The sequence below is a fragment of the Strongylocentrotus purpuratus genome, unplaced genomic scaffold (genome assembly GCF_000002235.5).
Source record: "Strongylocentrotus purpuratus isolate Spur 01 unplaced genomic scaffold, Spur_5.0 spur5_scaffold_1, whole genome shotgun sequence".
Classification (NCBI taxonomy): domain Eukaryota; kingdom Metazoa; phylum Echinodermata; class Echinoidea; order Camarodonta; family Strongylocentrotidae; genus Strongylocentrotus; species Strongylocentrotus purpuratus.
In genome coordinates this window covers 23,703,372-23,731,026 of record NW_022145594.1, presented here as the reverse complement: position 1 = coordinate 23,731,026, position 27,655 = coordinate 23,703,372, and the positions used below count along the sequence as shown (strand labels likewise).

Sequence of the window (27,655 nt, the reverse complement as noted above, 5' to 3'; positions counted from 1 at the left end):
AGGACAAAGAGAGATCGACACAGCCACAGCTCAAGGCGAGCCCAAGAACGATAAAAGCGCATGCGCATGTCATTCAAGACTCGATGATTGGCTTGCTTTTTCTTCCGCAGCGCAGCATCAGTGCTATATTTATACGTACCTAGTACCTCTGTACATTAACTACGTACGTATCGAGAACGGGAGTGAACGCGTGCAATCCGAAATGGACATCTCATTTTTGTACTGAAAATTTCGGATTTTACAATTGTCAAAATCTTCCCGGAATTGTATCGTTGGCATGTACATTTTCTTTCCCCGATGTCGTGATATAAAATAATTTTTCGTATAGCCGGTAAGTATTAGAATTTAAATGGACATTTTTGGGTGTTGGCCATGTGAGATTCAATTTGTCGTCTATTTCTGTGTATGGTATGCGATTGAACATTGTAACCCGTGTACAGACAGCGTGTGTGAAGTCCGACGATATAGCTTTTGTGTATGGCACAATATGTGTGTGTGCTATAGAGGCTTCGTCTAGTTTGCGTGGAGAGCTAATTTGGCATGCATGCATTCTCGCACTATCTTGCTCGCTGTAGCTGCATGTGCATGGTGTAGATCAATACATGATGCTGTGTATTGTGAGTCGTGTGAAGTGCATGCAAGCTTGGGGGCCTAGGCGATGGCCTGCCCTTGACTAATTTTTCATGACTTGTGTTGTTTTAGAAATGTGGGCCGAGCGCCTTGATTGAATGGACGATGGACAGGGGACAGGGTTTAAACTTAATGGCCTAATTGGCATGAGTCAACTAAACTTGTCAATGTCTGGGTCTGGGAAAAAAAATGATAAAAGAGATAATCGATGGCCAATGACCAGATGACATGCAATAGTACGTAAAGTTGAACATTACCAACACCAGGATCTCGGCCATGAGGAAGTTTTTTTTTTGGGGGGGGGGGGGGGGGGGGGGGATATACTCCTTTCACGATCAGTTTCTCTCATTTACTCAACCCTCCAAAATTCTGCCTAAAATTCAATTACATGTAGGCCTATGCATATTTCCCTTTGATAATTGGAGTACACAATTATGGTCAAATGTCCCGGCCTTTGTGGGCCTTCTGACAACTGTTCAGGTTTGCTGGACCGACATTGCTGATCTCATTAGCTGTCGGTCTAGTGGACTGAGTATCTCATGGACATTGGTCTTGTGTGCCTTCGATCTCATGGATATTAGTCTAATGGGCTGCCGGTCTCATGGGCTGCGGTCTTATGGGCTGTCGGTCTCATGGGCTGTCGGTCTCTTGGGCTATCTATCTCATGGGTATCAGTTTAGTTGGCTATTGTTCTCATGTGCTGCGGTCTTGTTGGCTGTCGGTCTCGTAGGCTGTCGACCTTGTATGTTGTAGGTTGTCGGTCTCAAAGGCTGTTGATCTTATGGGTATAGGTCTAGTGGACTGCCGATCTCGTTGGCTTTTGGTCTCATAGGCTGTTGATCTAGTTGGCTGTCGGACTCATAGGCTGTCGGTCTCGTAGGTTGTCGGTCTCAAAGGCTGTTGATCTCATGGGTATCTGTCTAGTGGGCTGCCGATCTCATTGGCTATTGGTCATAGGCTGTCGGTCTTATAGGCTGTTGAACTCATAGGCTGTCGGTCTCATAGGCTGTTGAACTCATAGGCTGTCGGTCTCATGGGTATCAGTCTTGGAAGCTGTTGGTCGGGTATACTGTTAATCTCATGGGCTAGCTGCTGCTTTCGTGGACTGCAGCCTCAGAAATTACCCAGGTGACCTCTGCAATTCTCACAAGAATATGCTAGCTGCTTGCGAAATCATCAATCATTATTGAGATTAAGGAAAACTGCCGATCTGCATGCAGCTGCAATAGTGGGCTCTGTTTGAATGTGCACTCATTACATGTATGTCAGAGAAATGTTACCGAAATGCATTTACGAGCAGAAAGATCGAGCCCTAATATCTGCACTAACTATACCTGCCCATAATTGTGTGCATTACCAGTTTGGATAGGGAAAACAAATGCAGATAGCAGCCATGCAAAGGAAATTAGGAATTCTCTATACCGGTAAATTGCTATGGTAGCTTCAGAACTATTTTTTTGTAGTCAACATGTAGGTTTTTGGTTTTTATTTGATTGAAAAATGTAGCTAGCTATTATCCCCCCCCCCCCCCATAAAAAGAACACTTTAATTAATTCTTAAATATTTCTTGTTTTTATCTGTAATATGTCTTTATAAAGCACCTTTGAATTGAGCAGAGTCTACTAGATTGTTCTCCAGTTTTTAGATCTTTCAATCTTGAAGGCATCGTTTAACAATGTTAAATCTGAGATGCATGGCCCTACGTGTTATCTGTATCTGAGTAAAAGTTACCGGATCCCTTTAAAGGGAGTGGGTCATCTATTTCCATGTGCACGACAAGGTCATATTTCGCTGACACCAGACTTGGTGGAAATACCATGTACAAGTTTCAAAACGCAAACATGAAACCCTGAAAAAGATGCGTTTTGTATCGTGATTCTACAAAATCATGGGCGCTAAAAATGGATTGAAACGCAACAGAGATCTCAATCATGATTTTATAACGCAGGGAAAAAAAATACTGCTATAATGTCATTATCATGGCCTGCTTCCGGTTTGACCGACAGTTGACCTTGAACAAATTCAGGAGGCACCAGGCAACGTTAACCTATACTTTGAGGGGTGTATGAATCGCGACTTTGTATCTATCCGAACATCGTATAAACGATGTTCACACAGGGAAGATTTTCTTTAATGATGTTTAAAACTGTAGAGTTAAACATCTTTAAACTAATCAGCTCTAGAAATGATGAATTTTAGCTGTGTGTGAAAAGGCTGTGTATCTGTCAATGGCAGTAACGGCCTTTCTTGCAGGCAGCAAAAAAATCTACAATACTGTATTACAGTTCCATGTACATGTATGGTGCTGTGATGTGTACAACGTCAATACTCAGTCTGTTGAGTCTGATAGTAGTTCAAACCCTGCTTTATTAGTGGTTACGACTACCTAGTTAAAACTGATGAGGGGGTTTCTGGTTTTCCTCGCACAGTACATTGTATATAATGTACTGTACATGTACCTTTGTACATACATACCTTGAAAGTTTGAATATTCCTCATCAGGGAAATATTGTTGAGTAGAAAATAGGTTGTACAGTCAAACTAGGAAATGTTTGTGAATGAGATAAGTATAAAACTAATAAAAGACATGTGATTTTATGATATACAGTATGTCAAGCTATTAAAATTGTCTAATACACCCTATGTTCTATTCTCTGTTGTAGATCTATGCGAACGTATAACTCTTGAGAAATCAGTGTGAATTTGTGCAATCATGGACAAGGACAAAGAGAAACAAGGTAAAATTAATTGTCTGTCAGCAAATTCTTACTCTTGTGTTCCCTTTACTTTCCTGCTTGTGTGTCTTGCAATTGTACGTGAAGTGAACTGTTGTGATTGATAAAAGTTCATAGATTGTAGTATGATGGTCTGTCGGAACATTTAAGTAGTTTGCTGCAAACTGAAAAGTTTGTTACTTAGTGGTCGCCATAAAATGCAACACAGATTCAGCTTGGTATGGTAGATATTGAATGACCGACAGAACCAAAAAAAAATCTGTTCTAATCCAGGATTTGTTTGATACAGACTGTTAAACACATGTAAAGCATTAGATACTCTGAAGGCCAAGAGACATTATATGGTCCTTGAGTTGGAAAGGGAAGAAGATCAGTATCAACCACATTTGTGTGAATGACTGAATACCAATAGTTATCAGGTGTAGAAAACATGATTGTACTGATGTTAAATTCAAGTCAAGTCCGGGAGCTTCATTTTGGTACAAAAATATTTTGGCAATAATCATAGGCATTTCGATAGCGCCGTCTATCTAGAAATTCTATTCTGAGGTGCACTAATTATTACCTCTGCTTTAGCCTAGCAGCCATTACAGACTTCAGCATTTCAAGGAATTAATTCCTGCCAGGTACCCATTTACCGCACCTCACCTCACCTGGATACTGGCAAGGTGTATGACTAGGACATGTTCACCATTTTCTTTTAGGCGTTTCGATCAGTGCCTACCTAATCCCAGAGGTGGTGAAGACCAAGCCAAAGGTCACATCCAATGTTGAGGATACCCCTACACCCGATGGTACTCCAGACCGAGCCAGCAAGACGCTGCCTGAAGGGCTGGGGATTCGTGCCTCCGGCATCCCTGCCGCTGGCCTAGGGGTCTGGGCAGAGAGAGACCTTGAAGAAGGGACACGCTTTGGGCCGTACGAAGGAGTCGAGGTGGACAAGATTGCAGGCTACAAAAGTGGATATGCATGGGAGGTAAGTCCACATTCATTACTTACCCTTGCATGAAATATTTGCAAATGTTGTTTAGTGGTTCAGGGGGGCATTTCACAAAGCTTGTCATCGGTGACAAATGACATTTTTTGTTATAGAACCTACTGAAATTCTTGCTTCCGATTGGTTATCAACAGATTTTTCACTGATTTTTGTCATTTGTCATTGAAAAAAGGCTTTGTGAAACGGGTCCCAGAAGTACTGTATGACAATTTTTATGCTGTGAAATAAGTGAATCAGAATTCACACTTCAAAAAATAATTTACAAAAATCGTTGCCCTGAAACATTTAATATTTGTTCAGACATTGTTTTGTTGACTTGAGTATGTGAGTGGTGTAAGGTTTTGCAGAGTGACCAAGGTCTAGACCATGTGAACAAGTCAAGGTGGCACAAGACTAACAACTCCCTTGTTGCCCTGTACCTTTTTGTCTTCTATGAATTTCGTTTCTTGTCGTCCATTTTGTAGCCACTCTCCGATGATTTCTTGAACGTCTTTGCTATTTTTATCCCAGATTAGTAATGATGGAGGCCAAGGAGAGCTCATCCATTGCGTGGATGCTGAGGATGAGACTAAGAGCAAATTTTTGTGTTCTATGAATTCCATTTCTTGTCGTCCATTTTGTAGCCTCTCTCCGGTGATTTCTTGAACATCTTTGTTATTCTTATCCCAGATTCGTAGTGATGGAGGCCAAGGAGAACTCATCCATTGTGTGGATGCTGAGGATGAGACCAAGAGCAACTGGATGCGCTACGTCAACTGTGCCTGCAAGGAGTCGGAACAGAACTTGAGGTCGTACCAGGATGGTGAAGATATCTTCTACATAGCTTACAAACCTATCAAGGCTGGCACTGAACTCTTGACCTTCTACGGAGAGGAGTACGGCAGGAAGCTGGGCGTTGAGACAGAACCTTCGACAGGTAAACAAACGAACAAATAATGTTTAATTTTTGTACAAATACAGTACAGTCAAACCTGCCTACAGCGGCCGCTCAAGGGAAACACAAAAAGTGGTCTTTGTAGACAGGTTCCTTTAGTACATGTTTCAATGGGAAACCATTTTCAAGGAAAACAAAAAATGTGGTCCCTGTAGACAGGTGGTCACTAAAGCAGGTTTGACTGTATTACCACTTTCTCAAAAACCCATTTTGGTGATGTATGAAACACCTTCCGATATATCAAACTTTGTTTGCGGGATACAGCCACCATAGTTAGTGATGTGCCCTGAGAATAACTTTCCAGATTGTTAATTCTTTCCTCCTTTTCTCTGTATAGTAGTTCAATGTTGCATTGTGGTACTAAGCAATACACTACCGCTCAAAGGTTTTGGCATCGGTTCCGCCTCGTAAACCGCACCGAACTGTGTACGGTGAATGGCGAGGATCCGTTCACCGTACTCCGAACTTCGGTTCCTCGCCGTTTGCTCACCGTATGCTCACCGTATGCTCACCGTTTGCTCACCGTTTGCTCACCGTTTGCGAACCGAGACTTTGCGGTGAACAACAAAATCATGGAGATTAACCTAGGAGGCTTACCGAAGGACATAGCGCACCAAACCGTTACCGAACCGATGTGCCAAAACCTTTGAGCGGTAGTGTATATGTTTTCTAATGATTCATATCCTGAGGTGGCATTTCAGGGGGCTGTTTCACAAAGATCCTAAGTAGAACTTAATTCCAAGTTGGACTTCAAAATTATGGAGAGCCATTTGAAGCCTTAAAATAAAATATATTCAGAAGCAGAAATTCAAGTATTTTAGACTTTTCATAAATTCCACATAAAGAACATCTAATCTCCTTGATAATAGAAAATGAGAATGATTTGAATTAACATCTAATGTTTTTTTAAATAACTTTTACAAAATACTTTCACAGATGCTAACAGCTTTCCATAAGTTTTAAGTCCAACTTAAAGATAAGTTCAACTTAGGATCTTTGTGAAACCCCCCCCCCTGGTTTGTATTTTCCTCTGCAGTTGCCACAGGAGACACTCACCTCTGTAACATCTGCGGCCAACTTTTTACATCAGTAGAGTTCCTGACTATTCATCTGAAGTATGTTCACCAGAGTCGTTACGGCATTCCCTCGACATACAACATGAATGCTGATGTTTCTGATTGTAAGTACTGTCAAACCTGTCTGTTAAAGACACTCAGTAGTCAGCTCTCATGGGGAATTCGACACCGTTCGGGTGTTTACCCAATAACAGGTGTTGTCAATCAGCAGGGTTAGCCTTCAGTTTTATGACCATTAGACCTTATGTAATGCTTTGCTTTTCCTTCACCCGAAGATTCTTGAGTATAGGGGGGAGTTCTTGACTGGCTAACGGGTTTGCTGTGTGCAGATTTATACTCCCATTAATAGTATTTCCACCAAGTCTGGTGTCAGCAAATTATGGCCTTCTGTCTACACATGGAAACTGACGAGTGACTCCCTTTAAGGCCACCCAAGGGAAACAGAAAAAAGTGGCAACTGAAGACTGGTGTTCTTTCTTGACTGGTTCTACAACACACATTTCTTTCTTGAGGGAAGCAATATACATGGCCACTATAGACAGGGGATCTTTATAGAGAGGTTGCCACTAAGGCCTAAAAAAAAAAATTGATGACTTGGCGTAACCCGCCCGACCCTATTTTTATCGCCGACCCTACGCTTTTTTATTTTTTTTTATCCGATTGCGATTGCGTAAATATCGATATCGCAGTGGGGAAAACCTGGATGTTTGTTGCTTTCGTTCTGGGCTTTGCCGCGCCGTGTTTGGGCCAGCTCGCGCGCCGAGTGCAGCGGGCAGGTACGCCATAGTACCGCTAGGCGATTGTATCCCCAACATGGCGTCCTATGGCGTTCAGTTCACGGGTAAATTTGGTGTTCACGTTTTATTCAGCATTCTTCGGAAGGTGGACATTGAAGCAACAATCGGAGAAATCGTTCAAGATCTGGCCGCTGATAATTTTGTGGTTAAGAACATCAAGGCATCTAAGGAAAACTGTGGTCCGTTTTCTGATTTGCTGTTGTCTGAAACAGTGTCACTATTACAAGATTTCGGGTATCGATACGTGGTTGCAACACTCACGCCTGTCAGTGTCACGGATACCGAGGAGGATCGCACGAAGCCCAATGCCTTTGAGGTATTGATGTCTTCGTCAAAACGACGAGACAAAGTCGATCTTCAAGTCATGAAGAAAACGACAAGCTCTGGCAAAGTGGATGACCTAAATGCAAAGGACAAATTACATAATAGTGATTTCATTTGCTCATTTTCTCAGATTGTTACAAAGGACCCTAAACATGTTAGTCAATACATTGTGAAAATACTAATATTTGTGAACAGCCCCTTCTAAACCTACATATTCACCTGTTTATCCTGTTGAAGACAGTGTCTGAGATATCTCAGGCTGGGGTCTGTTGGAAACCTATTGATGCGTTCGTATGTTTGCATTTTATGTGCATGAGGGTGTATGTACATGTACATGTATGTATGCAGGGGGGGGGCAGGTGTATGTATGCATTCCCCAGGTCCCAAGGTGATCAAGATTTCAACAATTTCTTGCTCACTTTGCTCACACAGTGTGTGTGTCCATATATGTGTGTGTCCATATATATGTGTGTGTGTGTGCGTGGAGTTATTTGAACATATTGTGGTCTACCCCTCTCATCAGATCATCCCCAAGGTCTGAGGACCTATCTACGCCACTGTATGTATGTATGTGTATGAATGGCTAATTTCATGTATGCAAATATAAGCAACAACAACAACAACAACAACAAAAAATCGCCCTACCTACCCTTATTTTCAGTGACCCGTTACGCCAAGTCATCAATTTTTTTTTTTAGGCCTAAGGCTCTGACCTACACTGTTGGCCCACTCCATGTACCACTCTAATGCCTCAGTCACACATGTGCGTATTTTGCTTGTGTATTGCTGCGTATTTATGGCAAGCCGTTTTAACAGTTATTCCTCTTTCTTGATATCAAGAATTTGATTTCTTGATATCAAAAATTCTTTTCTTGATATCAAGAATTGGGTTGATTTCTTACATGTGCTAAAATGAAAGTTGCTTGTACTTGGCTCAGTTTCCGTGCTTCTTTGCTCAATACTCTGCAATGAGTAATTTATATTGAAATATGTAACAGATATCATTTATTTGTTGTCCGGTACATTGTTGTTCCTTCTCTCCACCCCCTCCCCCAATCCACTGCATCCTCCCCTACTCAAATACTCACTTGTCTCACCCTCAGTCTTTTCACACACAGCTAAAATTCATCGTATCTAGAGCTGATTAGTTTAAAACTGTTCAACTCAACAGTACTAAACAGCTTTAAAGAAAATTTTCCCTGTGTGAACATCGTTTATACGATGTTTGGATAGATACAAAGTTGCGATTCATACGCCGTTCAAAGCAGGCTGTAGATACGAAGCCCGTATCTAGAGAGCTTGACATTTTGTGTGTGAACGGTTATACGTGTTTAAACTGGATCGAGCGTGTGCTTTGTTTGATATGACCTGACCTTCAATGCGCAATGGCACTACTGCGCATTTTAAGAGCAGTAGGAAATCACAAAACGATTAACGATCGCACCGAAATTTCTGTGATGATGTCGTATGTAAAGCTGATAGGCGCTTTAAACTAATCAGCTTTAAAGAATTTTACTCGTGTGTGAAAAGGCTCCCTTTAACATTTGTTTTCTTTCTCCTTCCTTTCCTGCTTGATCACTCATGCATTAGATATGAAATCAGTGAAGCAAGGCAAGGACCTACTGGAGAAAGCAGTGAGCCGAACCGACACAAGTAAGTATGTCTAGATTGTAAGCTCTGCCACTCACTATGAACATGACGGACAAAGAAAGTGGTCAAAATATACAGTTCCTCATTCTACCCTCAACAATTGCTGTGGTAGACAAAGGAACATTCCTTTGCTGCTATTATGTAAAAATGTGTAGAACAGGTGAATATGCATGTGACACCTGTTCTACATATTTTTACGTAATAGCAGTGAAGAGATGTACCTTTGTCTACCACAGCAATTGTTGAGGGTGGAATGAGGAACTGTATATTTTGTCCGTTTTCTTTGTCCGTCATGTTCATAGTGACTGTCACATCAGGATATTGCACTGAGTAAATAGACCGGTTTACTAACATATTCAAATTTATGAATGTTTCTTTCCTGTGGAACAAGTGACGAGTTGATCCATTAACCTGTTATTAATGAATGAACTACAATCATCATCATCATAATAGGCATTTTTATAGCGCCGTCTATCTAGACAATTCAAATATTACCCCGGCTTTAGCCTAGCTGCCATTACAGCGCTCTAGCCTTTCAAGGAGCTAATCCCTGCCAAGTTCCCATTTAAACCTAAATTTAAGCTTAAACCACTCGACTATGACACTTCTACAATACTTGGAATCCAGTCTGCATACATTGCTTGTTGCTATGTCGGGCAAGCTTTCATGTTGTTGAGATCGACTTTGTTTAAAAGGTATGTATAAAGATGAATATTTTGCCATACTATTTTGGGTATACTTATTTATTCATCCTTTCTCAGGTCCTAATACGTCAGCGAAGAAAGCTGCAATTAGAAAGTCCAGACTCGGTTCTGCAATACAGAGAGGTCAGTCATTTAATTTTGTATAGATATTAATTAAATCTTTAAAAGCATTTAAAGGATGCTTATTTTGTTGAAATTATTTTATTAGTACATGTAGTGACTAATGTAATGATAGCACACCTATATCCATTGCGAAATTTGATATGTACCGATTTGTACAAGGAGCATCTTGACGACACCAGGGGGGTGTTTCACAAAGAACCTAAGTTCAACTTATCTCTAATTTGGACTTAGTAGTTATGGAAAGCCATTTGCATCTTTGAAAATATTTTGTAAAAGTTATTTTTAAAGGCATAAAATGTTGATTCATTTAATTCATATTTTCTATTATCAAGCAGATTTCATGTTCTTGATGTAGAATTTATGAAAAGTCTACATTTTTTTAATTACAAAGGGCTCTCCATAAACTTATTCTACTTAAGATCTTTGTGAAACACCCCCCCCCCCCCCCCCCAGTATTGTGTCATGAATTCATCATGCAGCAATATTGCACTTCCATTGCTGTCTGTTCCGCACCTTTTCAGTTACAGAAATATTACAGTGTACAGGTGTAATTGTATGTTTCAATGTTCAAGGGGGGGGGGGCGGGGTTGAGACAAGAAAAAACTACAGAGTACTTTCATCAGAGAGAGAGGGAGAGAGGGGGCATGAGACATGAAATAATATACAGAGTACCTTCATCAGACAGAAAGAAAGAGGGGGGGGGGGGTTGAGACATGAAAAAACTACAGAGTACTTTCATCAGAGAGAGGGGGATGAGACATGAAATAATCTACAGAGTACCTTCATCAGACAAAGGGGGGGGGGGAGGGATTTTTAAAAGAGCACACATCAAAGTTAGCTAAAACATACATTTATAAGGCAAGTGGGAATATAATAGTTCTGAACTACATGTACCGGTAGTAGAGTTTTAGAGATAGATAGATAGATATTTGGTTTTATTCGAGTACTGATTAAAAAGTCCGAAGACTAAACAAGTCAGTTAACAATATAAAATGCATAACAAAAAATATACAAGGTAAAAAAACACATGGATGAATTAAATCATTAATAAGTAAAAAAAAAAATATAATAAGTATATAAGTACATAATAATAAGTAAACAAATAAGTATATACAATTACCATAAATAATTATATATAATACGATCATTGCTACAGTGAAAGGACTTGGAATTCAAATTAAAAACAAATTAAAACAGCTTTGGGAGATCATACAATTACCATAAATAATTATATATAATTATATATGGTCATGTTATTTACCTCCTGCAGTTATCAAGTCTACCAGACCCTCGAAGGCTCCGTGTTCTCCTACGAAAGAATCTAAAGACCTGACTTAAGTTTCAGTTTTATTATATTTTTAGAGATGGAACTTTCATTTACTTTCTGCAGCTATCAAGTCTACCAGACCCTCAAAGGCTCCAAGTACTCCTAAGAAAGGATCTAAAGACCTGACTTAAGTTTTAGTTCCAGTACATTTTTAGAAATGATAATTTTATTTTAATACCTCCTGCAGCTATCAAGTCTACCAGACCCTCGAAGGCTACGTGTTCTCCTACGAGAGATTCTAAAGACCTGACTTAAGTTTCAGTTTTATTATATTTTTAGAGATGGTACTTTATTTACTTTCTGCAGCTATCAAGTCTACCAGACCCTCGAAGGCTCCGAGTACTCCTAAGAAAGGATCTGAAGACCTGGTCCTGCTGGACAATGAGGATGATGATATCAGATTGACCGGTAGCACCAGTAAGCATTCCTGGTCCCTGAAAGCCGATTCTGATGATGAACTAGCAGATACAGCTGTACCAGGTACGAACACCTGAAGTTATACATGTACTTATAATGGTTTTTTAAAACACTACCATGGTGTACATAGGTCTTTGGAGAATTCTCAAAGCATCTCATGCACAGAATCAGGTACTAGCATGAAGGTCTGTTGGGTGGTTATGAGTTAAATACTTATGTCGTTGCTTTATGTTCTAATCCCCGTTTATGTGGTAAATATATCCATTAGATGTTAGACAGTTCAGACTTTAAACTTTGTGATTTACCACACTGCATGCATCATTCTTCATTTCATATAATGTAATATCAGAAACTTTTATGTGCTATATTCCTTAAGATATTTGTTGCTGTGGAAACAGCTGACATTAAACATATGTATAAAAGTTTCTGATTTTGCAGTATATGCATATTCAAGACCTCCTTTGTGTCATATCATTCGGCTTTCATGTTTTTTTCTCTTCCATTGGGTGTACACAGTGTTTAGTGCATGCAAACACTTGCTTAATAGAAAGGGAACATATACTGTACACATATACGTGTATACTATATCATAGTTTGATTAGATTCACATGTAGCCAATTTTATCAATTCACAGTCATTTTATTTATCAGTTGCAAGAAAACACAGTTCTGCCCATAAACAGCAAATAGACTTTTGCATAAGAACGTAAGAAGCATAGACTATTGGCATGTCTAGTTTCTTCTAACTCGGTGCATATTTTTAGCGATACTTTGTATAACCTGATTACTTGTGATGATGGGGATTTGTGTGTTTGGACGCTTTACAAAAATGAACCTGATTCTTTTGCCTTTGAATTTCACAAAAAAATATGCATCAAATAGCACTAACCATGACAAATATTATTCTTTTAAAATACTGTCTAATCATTTAAAGATTTATGAAATATTGCATGTAAACTTCTTCAAATTGCTGTCTTAAATCAACCGTCTGGACACCCAACCTGTCCGAACACACATGCCCGAATTCACAAAGGAGGTTTGTCGACAAACCAAGGTTTATGTGCGTCATATGACACGTTTCGACGCGTTTCAAACCAAGGTTTTTCCACAAACCTACTTTGTAAATTTGGGCCATAATGTCTTGGTATACAATTTCTAGCCCAAAATGCTTGGTAGCATGGTTTTCTCTTTGCTGGGTCCTAAGATTTATGAAATATTGCATGTGAACTTCTACAAACTTCTTCAAATTGCCGTTTTAAATCCACTGTCTGGACACCCAACCTGTCCGGACACACAATGTCTTGGTATACAATTCCTAGCCCGCACTGCTTGGTAGCATGGTTTTCTCTTTGCTGGCTGGGTCCTAATGCAGTGTTCTCTCTTCTGTGTTCTTTCTTGGTTCAGACCCTGTGGTGTGCACGGTGTATGAAGATGTACAAGATTGGGCAGAGGGGTTAATAGGTGAGATATGTCAGAAAGCATGTGATACTCTCATTAACACTTTGAATACTAAACCAACAATTAAGGGGTTAATAGGTGAGATATGTCAGAAAGCATGTGATACTCTCATTAACACTTTGAATACTAAACCAACAATTTTTTGTAAAGGGTTGATGGCAATCAAAGAAATGCCCCTGGATGATTTTGAGGATGTTCAGGGTTTAATGGAAGGGTTCGTAGATGAGGAGGGGTTAATAGGTGAGATATGTCAGAAAGCATGTGATCCTCTCATTAACACTTTGAATACTAAACCAACAATTTTTGTAAAAGGGTTGATGACAATCAAAGAAGTACCCCTCAATGATTTTGAGGTTGTGCTGGGTTTAATGGAAGGGTTCGTAGATGAGGAGGGGTTAATAGGTGAGATATGTCAGAAAGCATGTGATACTCTCATTAACACTTTGAATACTAAACCAACCATTTTTGTAAAGGGTTGATGACAATCAAAGAAGTGCCCCTGGATGATTTTGGTGGAAGGGTTTGTAGATAAGGCATATTTGATACTCTCATTAACCCTTACTGTACTTGGGGGGGGGGGGGGGGCCTGGGAGGGCCCCCTCCCCCAAGTCTTACGCACATTTTGATACCATTTTCGTCGAAATCGGATATACCTGTAAGGTATTACATAACAATTAGTATGCGCATGTCATCAAAAAAGTGCTATAATTGCATATATTCATGTACAAGCAGAAATGTGAAGATATGAATTGGTATCAAATTGCTTTTATATGTTTCTCAAAGTAACTTGATGTATTTCAGAACAAAAGAATACATCAGAAATAAAACAATAGATATAATAAGAAATAAAAAACAATAAAATACATAAGAAAATAAATAGTTGAAAATCGCATCAAATTTGCATAAATTATCATTATTAATTACATCAAATAACTATTTTGTTTTAGAAAAGAAGTTTCATATGAATAATGGGTTTCAATTAACATTAAAAAAGTGGAGTCTGACAATTTTTGTAATGATTCTAGTTTCCTATATATGTTTCCAGATTTGATATTTATGAATGCGTATTCATAATTAATGCAAATTAACCTATGCATTTACAAAAATCATAAAAATAATGAAACCTCATGAATTTGAGGTGAAGGAAACATTTATTCAATACATTTTCAAGATTCTTCACAAGTCTACGGACAAATATGTAGAGTTTTCTGTAATATGCATAAAATTAGCATTTTGCATAATTAATTAGGCTTTAACGACAAAAATTTGCATATTAGGAAAAACCTTATTATACCATCTTGTTCCTTACGTAAATATCTACAAACATGCAAATGTTCGCGTTCATCGGACATTCAACGGCTTAGATCATAAATTGTCTTTGTCACTGATGACAAGTTATGTGAAATGCCCCCCAGGAATTTGATGGAAGGGTTCGTAGATGAGGCATATTTGAATGCATGCATTTTCCAATTTTTTTCTTGGAATACCAAAATTATAATGATATATAAGGGTTGACAGCAATGGAGGAAATGCCTCTGAAGATATGATTGTCCATTGATTTAAAGGTTTAGAGGTAAGACATTCCAGGATGCATTAGTTGTCCTAATTATCCTTTCGAAATTTGTATTCAAATACTTTTTTGGAAGGTCTGAAAAAAAATTAGATGCTACCCAGAGGCTGTATACAGCAAACTATAAGAATTCTCAAAATATTGTAGAAGATGTTCAGTATTGAGCCAAAGCTTAAACAAGTAAGATATTCCAGTATGAATCTTTGACTACTTTAAAGGGGTTATGTAAAATGTGGAGTGAGTAACTTTTTCTCAAGAGCTGTTAGACATTCTAGGGAATATCCAGGATGCATTTGATGCCATGAATTTTTGTTTTAATGCCAAACAACTCATTTCACCTAAAACACAACTCCTGTGGTTTTTCAACCAATTAAACCATTTTGATAGGTTACAGAAAGCTATGTAGGACAATAAACATGGTCAGTCACTTCAGGTCATATCACCTCAGCACAAAATATAATTTTGAATCATATTTCTGCCTTATGTTAGCATGATTTCTTGTGTACTTTGTGATACATCATATATGCTGTATAATGAACGTAGCTGTTACCATTGCTTGCTTTATATGCATTATGTTATGCTCATTGGCATGCTCATTCATCTTAGACTCTTATGTAACTGAAGATTGTATAATCTGAAGTATCAGAACTTCGATCAGACAAAACCTGATGTGTTAGAACTGGACAATATTTGGTAGTGTACTGGACACCACATACCTTGGACATAGATGCCCGCACTACATTTGAACCATTGGTGTAACATTGTAGATGAAGCACAACTCTTGCATTTCACTATTCCATGCATGCACTGCAATTTACCAAGTAATATAACACATTTTCAGAGTGAGAGAATAAACTTACATGTAGGAGATGTATGTTCCAGAAAAATGACACCTTAGATCTGATGGAGAACATTTCATAAATATGTCTGTTGCTTCTTCATCTTTAGGTGTTTTAAAAGGGCAAAGTTGAATTAGCCTACATATGCCTTCCTTAAGGTGTCGTGGTCGAGTGGATACGTCGCCGGGCGGTGCAAACTATACCAGACTCAATTGAATAAGTACCAGCTTACACTGATATAGTGACCTTTCAATAAATCAGTCCATCATTATTGCTTTGTATTTACAAGAAAATCTATCCTTGTGTTTTGGTACAGGTACAATAGGATAACCTTTATAATTTCATCACATTAACAACTACTATGGTTGATAAAAGTTCAACCATGAACATTTCTTAAAGGTAAAGACCAGTTATGGTCATGCGATTGCATTGTGAAAGAAACGTTGTGGAATCGATCAGAAAAGGTTGATCATCTAGCATCTAGCATCTGCAAGGTTCTGGAATCATCAAAATGATAAGAAATTTGGCCCATTCTTTGTAAAGTTACAAGCACTATACACAGAAAGATGTATATGGGACTACCCTATATCTCTCACAGACCATGAGAGAAACAAATTGACCAAATATATGAATTAGTAGGCGGTTTCCCGGCAAATTTTTTATCATCATGTATTAGTCAAAACATATTCTTTCACATGATTGGTAATGAGAGCTTCCATTTCATTTTTTGAAATTGGGGCGTTTCCAATACTGGTCTTTACCTTTAAACATGAAAGGATACATCATTTTTGTTTATCTTACAGATCTTGATGAAGGTAAAGATGTAGATGAGATGAAAGCAAGCAGTGATAAGCTGTCACCAGAACAGGATGAAAGTGGTGAGCAAAAAGATGTCTCTAATTTTGCCTTTTCTGCAAAGTACAGCAAATTATACAACATTAAAGCCCCACTGCACTAGTTTGGCCAGGAGGGATTAGACCTCCCTGAATAGTCACTGACAGCTGGTTATCTCATCAAATAAGCTCTCAATTAACATAAGAAAAAGGAGATCATGGGGATCATTGGTCACCGATTAGGCATTGTTTGCTATATGGAGGGCGCAAGTAGCTATAAGTAGTGCAGTGGTATTGATTATTGACTGGGTTTCTATAAAAATCTGAAAGTATTGGGCGCAAGCTGTTCTGAGGTTTATTGCCTTGTATCGGCCAGTATTGACTTAATTTGTGAGTGTTCCTTTACCCATAAAGGAAATTATTAGAGCAGCTCATATTGTTTTAAGATATCTCTTGAAAGCTAATGGATTCATGTAACTCTAGGAAAGTGTCAAGTTTCAAGATGCAAACTTATCCTGTTCAAATCTTACAACTACCATTGAAAACACATGTATAAAAAGAACTACTATTACCAAACATACTATGTTTATATTTTATCAAAGCATCATCCTTATTATACAAATTGTATCACATTTTATCTGTAATTAACATTTTTTTCCTTTGCTTCCTTCCCCCCCCAAAAAAAAATAAATAAAAAAAAATCAGAACTTGACTGGCATCTGTGTCATGAATGTGGACAGCTCTTTGATGAGGAGGAATATCTGGAGATCCATGTTGCTGCTCGTCACAACAATGGAGGTAAAGGTGTCGCTGATAAAAAGACGACACCCTCCACAGAAGCTACTACCGATGGTAAGGCTTCCTCAAAGTCTGAAGACCCAATGACAAAGAAGATTAGCGATGCAGAAGGGAAGAAGATGACCGTTCTCTTGGGGATAAAGAAAAGCGTGAAGCCAGCAACGGGAGGGACTGCAAAAGAGCACAGCAGTGATGTTGGTGCCAGGAGTGATAACATATTTGACAAGTTTGGACCGATCCTTGGAAAAAGGACAACCTCAAAGGCTGAAGAACGATCTGTTATTGCGAAAGCTGATGTAGTAGAGATAACAAGGGTTGAGAACGCTGATGACGACAAAGCAAAGGATGGAGCAGTGCAAGTAGACCGTGAAAGGACACAAGGGTCTGTTGACAAGGATCTTCCAGTGCATTCTTCAAGAGATGAAGTGGAGTCTTCAGATAAAATCATGGACAAAGCTGACCAGATAACTATCAATGGACATGACCACCCAACTTCAAATGCAGGTCTCCTTGCAATGGGAGATGAGACGTCAGGCCAGCTGGCTGATGTTAATGAAGTAGGAACTGATCAACGTGACCCTATTTCAACTGTGGGTGATTTTATCCAGGTAGACGACACTGCATATGCTGACCAAGCACAAGTTGGTTCTCATTATGCCCTGGATGGGGATTTCAACCCTGCTGCCAATGAAAACATGGAGAAAGAGATAGTGGAGATCATACCCGGTGATGAGGATCAAGGTGAAAGTACAGTCAACTCCTTGGCCAGTAGGAAAATTGAAGATGGAATGTCCCAACAGGTATGGAGGCAAAATATCTGCAGCATCTGCAAAAAGGCGTGTCACAACAGGCAGGCTCTTGAAGAACACCAGAAGACACATACATTGTTTCAGTGTGTAACATGCTTTGTGTCGTTCATTAATGAGGATAGTCTTAGGCAACATGAGGTAGATCACAAAGAAAGGCCCTTCTTCTGTGGTACTTGTGGAAAGACATACAAAAGTCAGTCCAGCTTAAAAGAACACGAATACAGCCATACTGGCCATCGGCCATTTGTGTGTCCATACTGTCCAAAGGGCTTTATGCGCAATAAGAAACTGAAAGTCCACATCAAGAGAAATCATAAGAAATTGATCCGTGCCGCTCAGAAGCCTCATCCCCCTCCTTTGGTTCTGCCACAGAACAACCAGTTTGAGAATTCTACTTCTGTGTCTGATGTGGACAATTACATCTGCAAGTTCTGTAGCTTTGAGTTCTTTGATAGGGACGAGTTCAGAGAGCATGAAGCAAACTGTGTTAAGGCACATGCTACAATGACAAGTAGTGACCAAAGGGAGGGCGAGTTCAAATGTGAAACATGCAACAGAAGTTATCCTTCTAAAAAGATGCTAGAACGCCACTCTAAAGTTCATCAAATCTGGGGAACTGCGTCAAGTATATCAGCCAGCTCTGCTGCTTCTTCTCTTCGGGATAGTGATAGCATTGACGACATCTCTGTAGAGGCTGGGACATTCCCTGATGAGGTTAGGCCTCCTCGACCCTTCAAATGCCAACTCTGTGAGTCAACATTCCTTGAGGAATCTCACTTGCAAATTCATGTAGAGATTCATAGTATGGATGGACCTTGGGCCTGTGTTGTCTGTAAGAGGAAGCTTAAGCAGAGGGCACACCTCTTGGAGCACATATATGTTCACTGGGGATACAAACCATATGTTTGCCTGTATTGTCCTATGGACTTTAAGAGAGCCTATGAGGCAGAGAGACATATGATCTCACACAAACAACAGCAGAGGGAAACAGTAAAGCATGGACGGATTGGAGCAACAAGCAAGAATGGTGATGTTAACAATGCTGGCGAAGTTGATGAATCCACAGGGTCCATTCTCCAAGTTTTGTTAACAAAGCCGCAAACTCGTAATGAGTCACTTGTCTCAACAGTACATAACCCAAGTGATGACTTCGCAAGTGATGACTTCGCAGGTGAGGATGTGGGTGAAGCGTTCAAGAACTTGGGTGACTCGTCCCTAGCCCCACAGTCTGTTACTCCTCTGAGATGTCCTGATGATGGCAAAAACAGACCTTTTGCTTGTGAATTATGTGACAGAGCATTTACTGCCAAGTCTTCACTGAGGGAACATCTCTTCTTACACTTTGGGAAGCCGTATCCCTGTGACTTTTGTGAAAGACAGTTTACAAGGAAAGCCTACCTGATCAGCCATATGAAAGAAGTGCACCCCGAAGCAGATACCTCTGCCATTGAGGACAGTGTTCTAGATGCAAAATACGAAGAGATTATCAACAAGGCTCTTGAAAGGAATCAGTCCATGGACCAGAAGAAAATCTCTCAGCCTGATATGATTATTGAACCAATCTCAGACAGGCCATACGTCTGCAAAGTTTGTGGTAAAAGTTTTGAGTTCTCTGCCACTCTCAAGAAGCACATGCAAGCCCACGTCAAGCTGAAACCGCTCCTCTGTGACTTTTGTGAGAGGAGGTTCGTAAGACAGAGCTATCTAGATGACCATATCAAAACTCAACATCCACCAGGATTGAGATCCAAAGACCCTAACAAGCCCTTCAAGTGTGAGATCTGTGACCTTACCTTTTCCAAGCGATCTTATCTCAAGGATCATCGCTACAGACACAAGCTCAAGAAGCCATTCCCTTGCAGTTTTTGCACCAAGAGCTTCCGTCGGAGATGTCTCCTGCTAATGCATACCTCTCGCCATCATCCTAATGAGCATCGGCAGATGGTACCCAACCAACCAAAAGCAGCATCTGCTTCTCATTCACCAGGATACGCACCAAACACTCTGAAGATCAAGCTGCCTTTCCAAAAACAGAAATCTGCAGCTTCTCTTGATTCGAGCCTGAAAAGAGACCCTCTAATGTGCCATGAGTGTGGTACCACTTTCTCATCTGTTGCCAATGTCAGGAGACACTTGCGTATCCACAGTGGGGAGCGTCCATTCACTTGTAAATTTTGCTCCTGGTCGTTCAACCGCAAGGAGGTGTGGAAAGGCCACATGAAGAAGAAACATGCAGAAGAACTGCGGGCAGCAAAAAACCGAGCAAACCCAAACCTTGGCAGAATCAAGACAGAAGGCTTCAACTGTGACAAGTGTGGAGGAACATTCAAGAGCTCATATGCTTTGTCTGTACACTTGAAACAGCACAGCCAGGGTTCTAGTTCTCGTCCATTTAAGTGTTCGTTATGTGATCTAGCCTTCATTCGACAGTCTGATCGTACCAAGCATTTGAAGTTTGTTCATGGTCTTGACCAAGCTGATATCGACGCCAGTGCTTTGGGCAAAAAGGAAATCAAAATGGAACCTAATACGACACCACTCCATAGCACACCACAGACTGTGACACTTCCTAATGAATTGCATGTGTGCCACAGATGTGGGGCACGTTTCGATTCATTTTGGGGTCTGGAGAGCCATTCAAGAGTTCACGAAAAGCACTCAAGATTTCCCCGCCCATATAAATGCGTTGAATGTTGGGCTGCATTCAAAGGACTTTCCAACCACACACGCCATATGAGGGTTCATACTCCAGAATACATTGCGGAGACAAAGATGCTCCTGAATGAAATGCCTGGCAGGAAGTCAAGAGTTCAAACATCCACAACTTCTCCGCCGAATCTCACTGTGGAACCAACAGACAAAGGACCGTTTCTAAGTGGGAAAGAAGCAAGGCGCCATGTGTGTCCCAAGTGTGGTACTAGCTACAAGTATGCAAGGAACCTGAAAAAACACATCCCTCGCCATATCAAGTCCAGCGATCGCCCCTTCCAGTGTAAAGTCTGTGGGATTTATGCAAAGACCAAAACTAGTATCGCCAAGCATGGTCAGATTCACGGTCCCCAAGCAGCTACATCTACCTCCACTAGTACAGTTTCCTATGACTGCGTAAAGTGTGGGAATGCTTTCACTACCAAGCAAGAGCTGCTGAAACATCTGGCATCTCATACCCAGTCCATATCTTTTAAGTCAATGTTCAGATGCAAGTACTGCAGTGCCGGTTTCAAGCACAGGGGATCCCTTACAATACACGAACGCTCCCATTCCAAGTTGAACTTTGGTTTTATGCGGGGGACGGGCCATGCTGTGAACGCAACAGAGATTTTCCGGAATGGCGATAAGCAGGTGTTCGTTATAAAAGGCTTGCAGTGTCCGGTGTGTGAGAAAACATTCACGAGACGCTCCGGTGTCAGCAATCACAAGAAAGTTCACCCAGACGTAGAGTTTGTATGGGAGGAAGAGCTAATGGGTTCTGTAGATATGACTTCGGATAGGCCTTATCAGTGTCGCATCTGCCTCATGAGATTCATGAGGAGATCAGGCCTTTCTAATCACATGCACTCTCACCGTATCAAAGTGGGTAAAAGCAACCCCTCGCCCTCAAAGACCTATACTAAAACAGAAAGCGACGGTTTCCTTCTAAGTACAGATAATGAAGGGGTGACATCAAATGCAGAGGAAAGACCCTTCTCTTGTGAGCAGTGTTTGTGCACTTTCAAAACCAAAGGTTCACTGACGACACATACCAAAGTACATAGCCATGATAGACAGGATGAGCGGAATCATATCTGTGACATCTGTCAGTGCAGGTTTATTAGTTCTACAAACTTGAAGAAGCATCAGAAAGTCCATACAGGTCAGCCAGGGACTCCTGTACGGACCGACCCTGTTACGATGTATTCTCAACTAGAAAATGCAGAGAGTATAGATATCAAGACCAAGAGGCCCTTCCGATGTCGATTGTGTGGTGATACATTCAAAGCCAAGCACCTCCTAGATGACCATATTCAGGTTCATAGTGTTTCACCAAGACAGTCTGCAGTTAGACAAAAGGAACAAAGTGGAATGGCTGCTCACTTAACTGAAAGTAGTGGGGAAGCCTTAATAAGAATGTCAGATAGACCCTTTCCATGCCCAATTTGCGGTGACAGGTTCCGACTGAGGACTACCAAATACAAGCACATCCGTCTCCACAAACAGAGTGCAGGCAAACCTTTCAAGTGTGTTGAATGCGGCCTTGGCTTCTATTCTGTTGGTAACATGACGAAGCATTTGAGACGAGCCCATCGCAGATTTTCAAACAATGTAGGAGACGAACCGGTCGCAGAGATGTTGAACAGCCTGAAGGTTACTCCTGAGCCGGTATCCCAGTCAGTCAGGTCTCCAATCAGGTCTCCTTGTAGACCCTCCAAGATGAGACCATTTGCCTGCAAGTATTGTGGAGATACATTCACCATGAGATGCAACATGAACAGGCATCGGAAACGACATGAAACTGGAGACAACTTGCCGTTCCGTTGTTCACACTGTGGGTTCGGATTCAAGAGCACCAAAGAAAGGACAAAGCATATAATGCGTGTTCACAATGAAGATCCTAAAGACAATGTGACGCCTGATTTTAGGAAACCAATACGCACAGGACTGAAAACCTACAAATGTCCCATCTGTGAGGATAACTTCAGTGATTCTTCAGGAATCTACAAACACTTGCGCGTTCATGCTAAGAGTGCAAACAAACCTTACAAATGTGACGTCTGCAAGATAGGATACAATACAATGGTTGGTCTGTCTAGACATCGTGGTCGAGTTAAACACTTTGGCAGTGCTTCTGGCAATGAAGGTTTAGCAAGTTCATCCAAACAACTGCCACCAAGAGACATTAAACCAGATCTAATTTCCCTACAGGCTAGCTTAGGAAAGAATATGCATAAATGCCATTATTGTCCTGCTACTTACAAGGATCGATCCTCTGTCTGGAGACATGAGAGAGTTCACAAGCTGGGTGTATCCAATACAAGACCGTTTTCTTGTAAAACCTGTGGATTTGCCTGCTACTCCAAAACCCACTTGGAAAGGCATGTACAGATGCACCGCAGAGCTCCTGGATTCATTCATCCAGATTTGCAGTCGAGGAAAAAGTCAACCTCGGACCGCTGCAAGAGATGTGGGTTGTCATTCCGTACAAAGAGCCTCTACCTTGTACACATGAAGAGATGCTCAAGAACCTCGACATTTGTATGTAAAATCTGCTCTGTTCCTTTCAGCAATCAAATCATGCTCACCAAGCACGTACGCCAGGATCACGGTGGTCTTCAGAGGGACGTCATCAACCTAGGTGGTAGGAGGATCATCAGAGAGACTGGACATGACAAGAAGTTCTGCTGTGACCAGTGTGACCAAAGGTATAAAAGACCTAGTGAACTTGAGAAGCACTTGCGACGCCATGCCCTTGGCTTCATCAGGCCACAAGAAGGATTCACTCCCTCCGTCATCAAGCAAGAAGAGGATGTGGAAGTGAATGTGGAAACAATGGAAGAGAGTTATGAAGAGAATCTTCCATTAAGAGACGACACAGAGCAAACAAATGAATTGTCTGAAGTCGAGGTGCCATCTACTAGTACAAGTAGTTGGAATATGACAGCAGGTCGAATACCAGTTCACAATAGAACAAACAAGTCGGATAGGGCACGACCATTTGTATGTCAAACCTGTGGATTTGCCTTTATGACTGTCATCCATCTGCGCAAGCATACACGTCTTCACAAGGTAGCACACACAAAGCCGTTTGTTTGCAAAATCTGCACGCTGGGTTACACAAGACTTTTGGACTACCACAGGCACTGTAATGTAGTGCATCCTTGGGGGAAGGGGAAAGGTCATCAGGACGGGGTCAGATGTCCTCGTTGTAAGGAGAAATTCGAAACTAAAAGTGACTTGGTGGAGCACCTGGAAAAACAATCCTGTAAGTTTGTTGATGACCTTCCAGAAGTTGAGACGAATCAGCAAGGTGGAGATGGAACCGAAGAGATGAATACAGCATCTGCTGCTGTAGAGGGTGTTGAAGGTGAAGAGAGTGCTGCTACTACTGCTGCTGCTACTAGGCAAGGTTTTAGTAATAAACATCTAGTGTGTCCCATATGCAGCTATCAATTCCTTGCCAGACCTCATCTCGAAACACATATGAAAAATCATGACAACTGGGAAAACCAGCCCTTCAGATGTGAGCGCTGTCAAATTGGTTACAGTACTAAGCAACATTTGAGCAAGCATGTCAACATGAACATTCAATGTATCAAGCTGGCCAGGGAAAAGGAAAGGAAGAAAAAACTAGATGAGCAAAACAATACTATGACTACCAGTAGTACAGAGTTTAATGCAGAACTAGGAGAGATGGCACAACCTCAGATGTCGCGAAGTGGAAAGCTGAAACGACATATCTGTCAGTACTGTAAGAAAGGATTTGTCAAAAGAGGACAGTTACGCTTCCATTTGGAGCTTCACAAGCCATCCCCTGATCGACCACATGTATGTGCCAAGTGCGGTATGGGCTACAAGACTCTCTCAAACTATGCCAAGCACATGAAATGGGAACATTCCAGGCCCACCACTTCTCAGGAGAAATTGACGGCAGCTATATTCATGTGTCGGGACTGTGGGTATTCAGTCACCAAGAAGTCCCTGTTGGAAGAGCACACCCGCTTTGGGTGTCCCAAAAAGAAGGAGAATCCTGCCACAGAAGCACCGCAAGCCTGTCCAGTCTGTGGTAATTACTTCAACTCAGCCGGTATGCTGTGCATTCATATTCATGAACATATATACCACAAGCTGTTCATCTGCAGTCAGTGTCCTCTAAGATTCGCCAACCCAGAGGAGCGAGAGAAACATGAGCTAAACCACCCAGACTGGAATAATATGTTGCTGCAGTTATTGTCATCGGAGTTCAACCACAGGCTCAATCATCCAGAAGACGGGCAAACTATAAGAGTGAAGACAGAGCCCGGTCTGGAAGAAGACGCTATAGCTCCATATGTTGCTGAGAAAGTGCTACAGCAGGGACCATCTACTGGAGTCCTGGTGGTCAAGCCAGAGCCTGTGGATGAGCCAGAGTACAACTATGATCTAGGATCTCTACAGGATAGTGCCCTTGGAGATTATCAAGCCCTGCTTCCTGACACTTCAGACAGTGTCTTGCCAAGTATTTTTCAGCAAACCAGAAGACCAGAAGGACAATCTTCATCGGCTAGTAGACTGGAGAAAATAGTGTCAAATCTTGCAGCTCAAAAACCATCATCTACAGACTGGTCAAAGACGTCTCCTGGTATCTTTTCTGGATCTAGTTTAAGTTCTCAAAGAAGACCCAGTGTAGAGAATAGGCCCAGTACATCTACAGTTGTCTCAACACCAGTTTCCAGTGTCTCTGCATCAGTTTCTACTGTCTCAACATCAGCTTCAGGTGTGAATGCAATGCCAGATTCAGAGACACTGGCAAAACAAGTGGCAGAGGTTTTACCAAGCTCCAGTCCAGCGGCATCTGTCAAGCCTTCACCTAATGTTGTTTCCAAGAAATCTATGGAGCAAAAGGCAACTCCAAAACAGAAACTGTTCCGTTGCAGATATTGCCCATCTGCATTCAGGCTTAAAGGACTCTGCATGGCTCATGAGCGTCAATCACACAGGAAGATATACTCGAAGGCATCTGATAACAGCAAAAGACCTCTGAAGGATATCAGCAAGATGTCTGTCTGTGACATTTGCAATGCTGTGTTTGAGCAGCAGTCAAGTCTATCAAGGCATATGCTTTTCAAGCATGGGGTTCCTCTTAAACCTAAAGAACCTGCAGGAGATGATACCATTCAAAGAGCTCACGGGCGTGCAGGTAGAGCTGAAGTACACTATATTGCTGATGATGGCAATGTAAGTGAAGGTCCATTTATAACCAACATAACAAGCCAAGGAAATTTGCATAATGAAGCTGTCCAACATGAACAACCATCGTTGTTGCAGCAACGTCTGGAGGCCCCACTCTCGCCCTCGTTGGTACGACCGTCCTCTTCTGGTCAGCCAATGTCTCATCTAGAATCCCTATTGACTGGAAGATCTTCATCACCTGTAAACCAGTCATCCCTTCTTTCAGCGGGTGAGCTGGATTACAGACCTTACAAATGTGATAAATGCAACTTTGCCTTCACCCAGCGCCACCATCTTGTCCGACACATCAAGAGGGACTCCTGTGCCTTCCATGTCCTGGGGCGCAAGGCTGCTGCCCAACTCAAGGGTGGGGATGTAGGTAGCAAACCAACATCCACGAATGTCCATGGTATGAAGATCAAGGTCGCAGAGAAGAAGCATAAATGTAAAAAGTGTTCCAAAGCTTTCTGGAAACGCATCAGATTAGAGAACCACATGCGGGTGCATCACGGAGAAGGCCTCTTTCAATGTCAATTCTGTGCTAAGGAATTCAGGTTAAGGGTGGATTGCGCAGACCATGAAGATTCTTGCCCATTCGGTCCTGGGGCAATGGATGATCTGGACCTTAACGGAGGAGACTTGGGCTATGAACAGGGGGTGGACTTTGGGCAGACTGAGGATCAAGATCTTGGGCCTGATGCAGAGCTAGAACCTGATGTAGAGCTAGAACGGGCTCAAGAACAAGCGTTTGTTGAAGATCAGAATGATAACTTAGGGTATGAGAATTCTAACCATCTTAGTGATTCTTTAGTTGATGGTATCGAGGACGATCGAGAATGGATGGGGATTCAAATCAAACAAGAACCTCTTGATTAGTAATTCCAATTTGTATCCCCCTCCCCCCCCCCAAAAAAAAAAAATGAAGAAGGAAAAAATCACATACAAAGCAGGATACAGGTGTGCATTGTTTTTGCATTCTTTGTCTCCTTTTTGATTCAGTCAGCAAAATGTGAGCAAAAGACAATATTTTTGTTTTCTCCCTGAAATCAAGTTAGAAATGCCAAACTTTAGTTTTTATATGTCTTTTCTTGTGGAGCTTTTACACAGAAATTTAAAAGATGGAAGAAAACAGAGCTGTATGTGATATTGTATGTTTTTTAACATAGATTTGACTCCCTTCTGGATCTGAGCAGACGATATGTTGACTAGGATGCGCACACAATTTTGAAGATTTTATTTGACTGTAATAAAGCGATTAAGAAATTTTTCAGAGGAATACCACCCATGACTGAACAATTTAGACAAAGTAGGAATAGATTTATCTTGTTTAGATTAAGTAAAATGTGGTCAGTGTTTTATAAACCACATTTCTGGAAAATGACAATTTACTGTCAACTGGTTGTGTTCACGCCCTTCTGTGTGGCATGCTATGATACAATCATTCTAGAAGAAACCGAATTTGGCCTACAGACTGCAAGCACGATCATAATGCTAATTTCTTTTTCAGTTTCTGCTAGTGCCATGCATTTCATGTCATCATCTATCGCCATTTGAGATGCTGCAACTGATCTGAAAAAAGAACCAAACTAATCAACTCTTTTATGAATATGGACAAGTTTATACTACCCTGCTGTTTAGGTCCAGTTTAGTTGGAAAAATTATGACTATTGAAAAATAATGTATTATCATGTTTATGTGTTTTATGATTATAAAAACTTGTCTGGTTTGTA

At 41.0% G+C, this 27,655-nt stretch overlaps 1 protein-coding gene across 3 annotated transcripts; it reads left to right on the top strand.

Annotated features, from left to right (window-relative positions):
• Positions 1-131: 131 nt before the first annotated feature.
• Positions 132-27,589, top strand: LOC100888304. 3 transcript variants are annotated; one of them, XM_030977848.1, is made up of 12 exons: positions 132-331; positions 3,294-3,368; positions 4,070-4,341; positions 5,032-5,278; positions 6,333-6,476; positions 9,084-9,146; positions 9,905-9,970; positions 11,604-11,777; positions 13,118-13,174; positions 16,384-16,458; positions 17,119-26,701; positions 27,433-27,589. In XM_030977848.1, exons 2-12 carry the CDS (start codon positions 3,344-3,346, stop codon positions 27,440-27,442), a joined length of 10,716 nt encoding a protein of 3,571 aa, XP_030833708.1. In that variant the 5' UTR covers positions 132-331; positions 3,294-3,343; the 3' UTR covers positions 27,443-27,589. The 3 variants fall into 3 exon arrangements, with proteins under 3 accessions (XP_030833708.1, XP_030833706.1, XP_030833707.1); XM_030977846.1 differs by lacking the exon at positions 27,433-27,589 and having other exon boundaries at positions 17,119-26,860; XM_030977847.1 differs by lacking the exons at positions 13,118-13,174; positions 27,433-27,589 and having other exon boundaries at positions 17,119-26,860.
• The last annotated feature ends 66 nt before the right edge of the window (positions 27,590-27,655 follow it).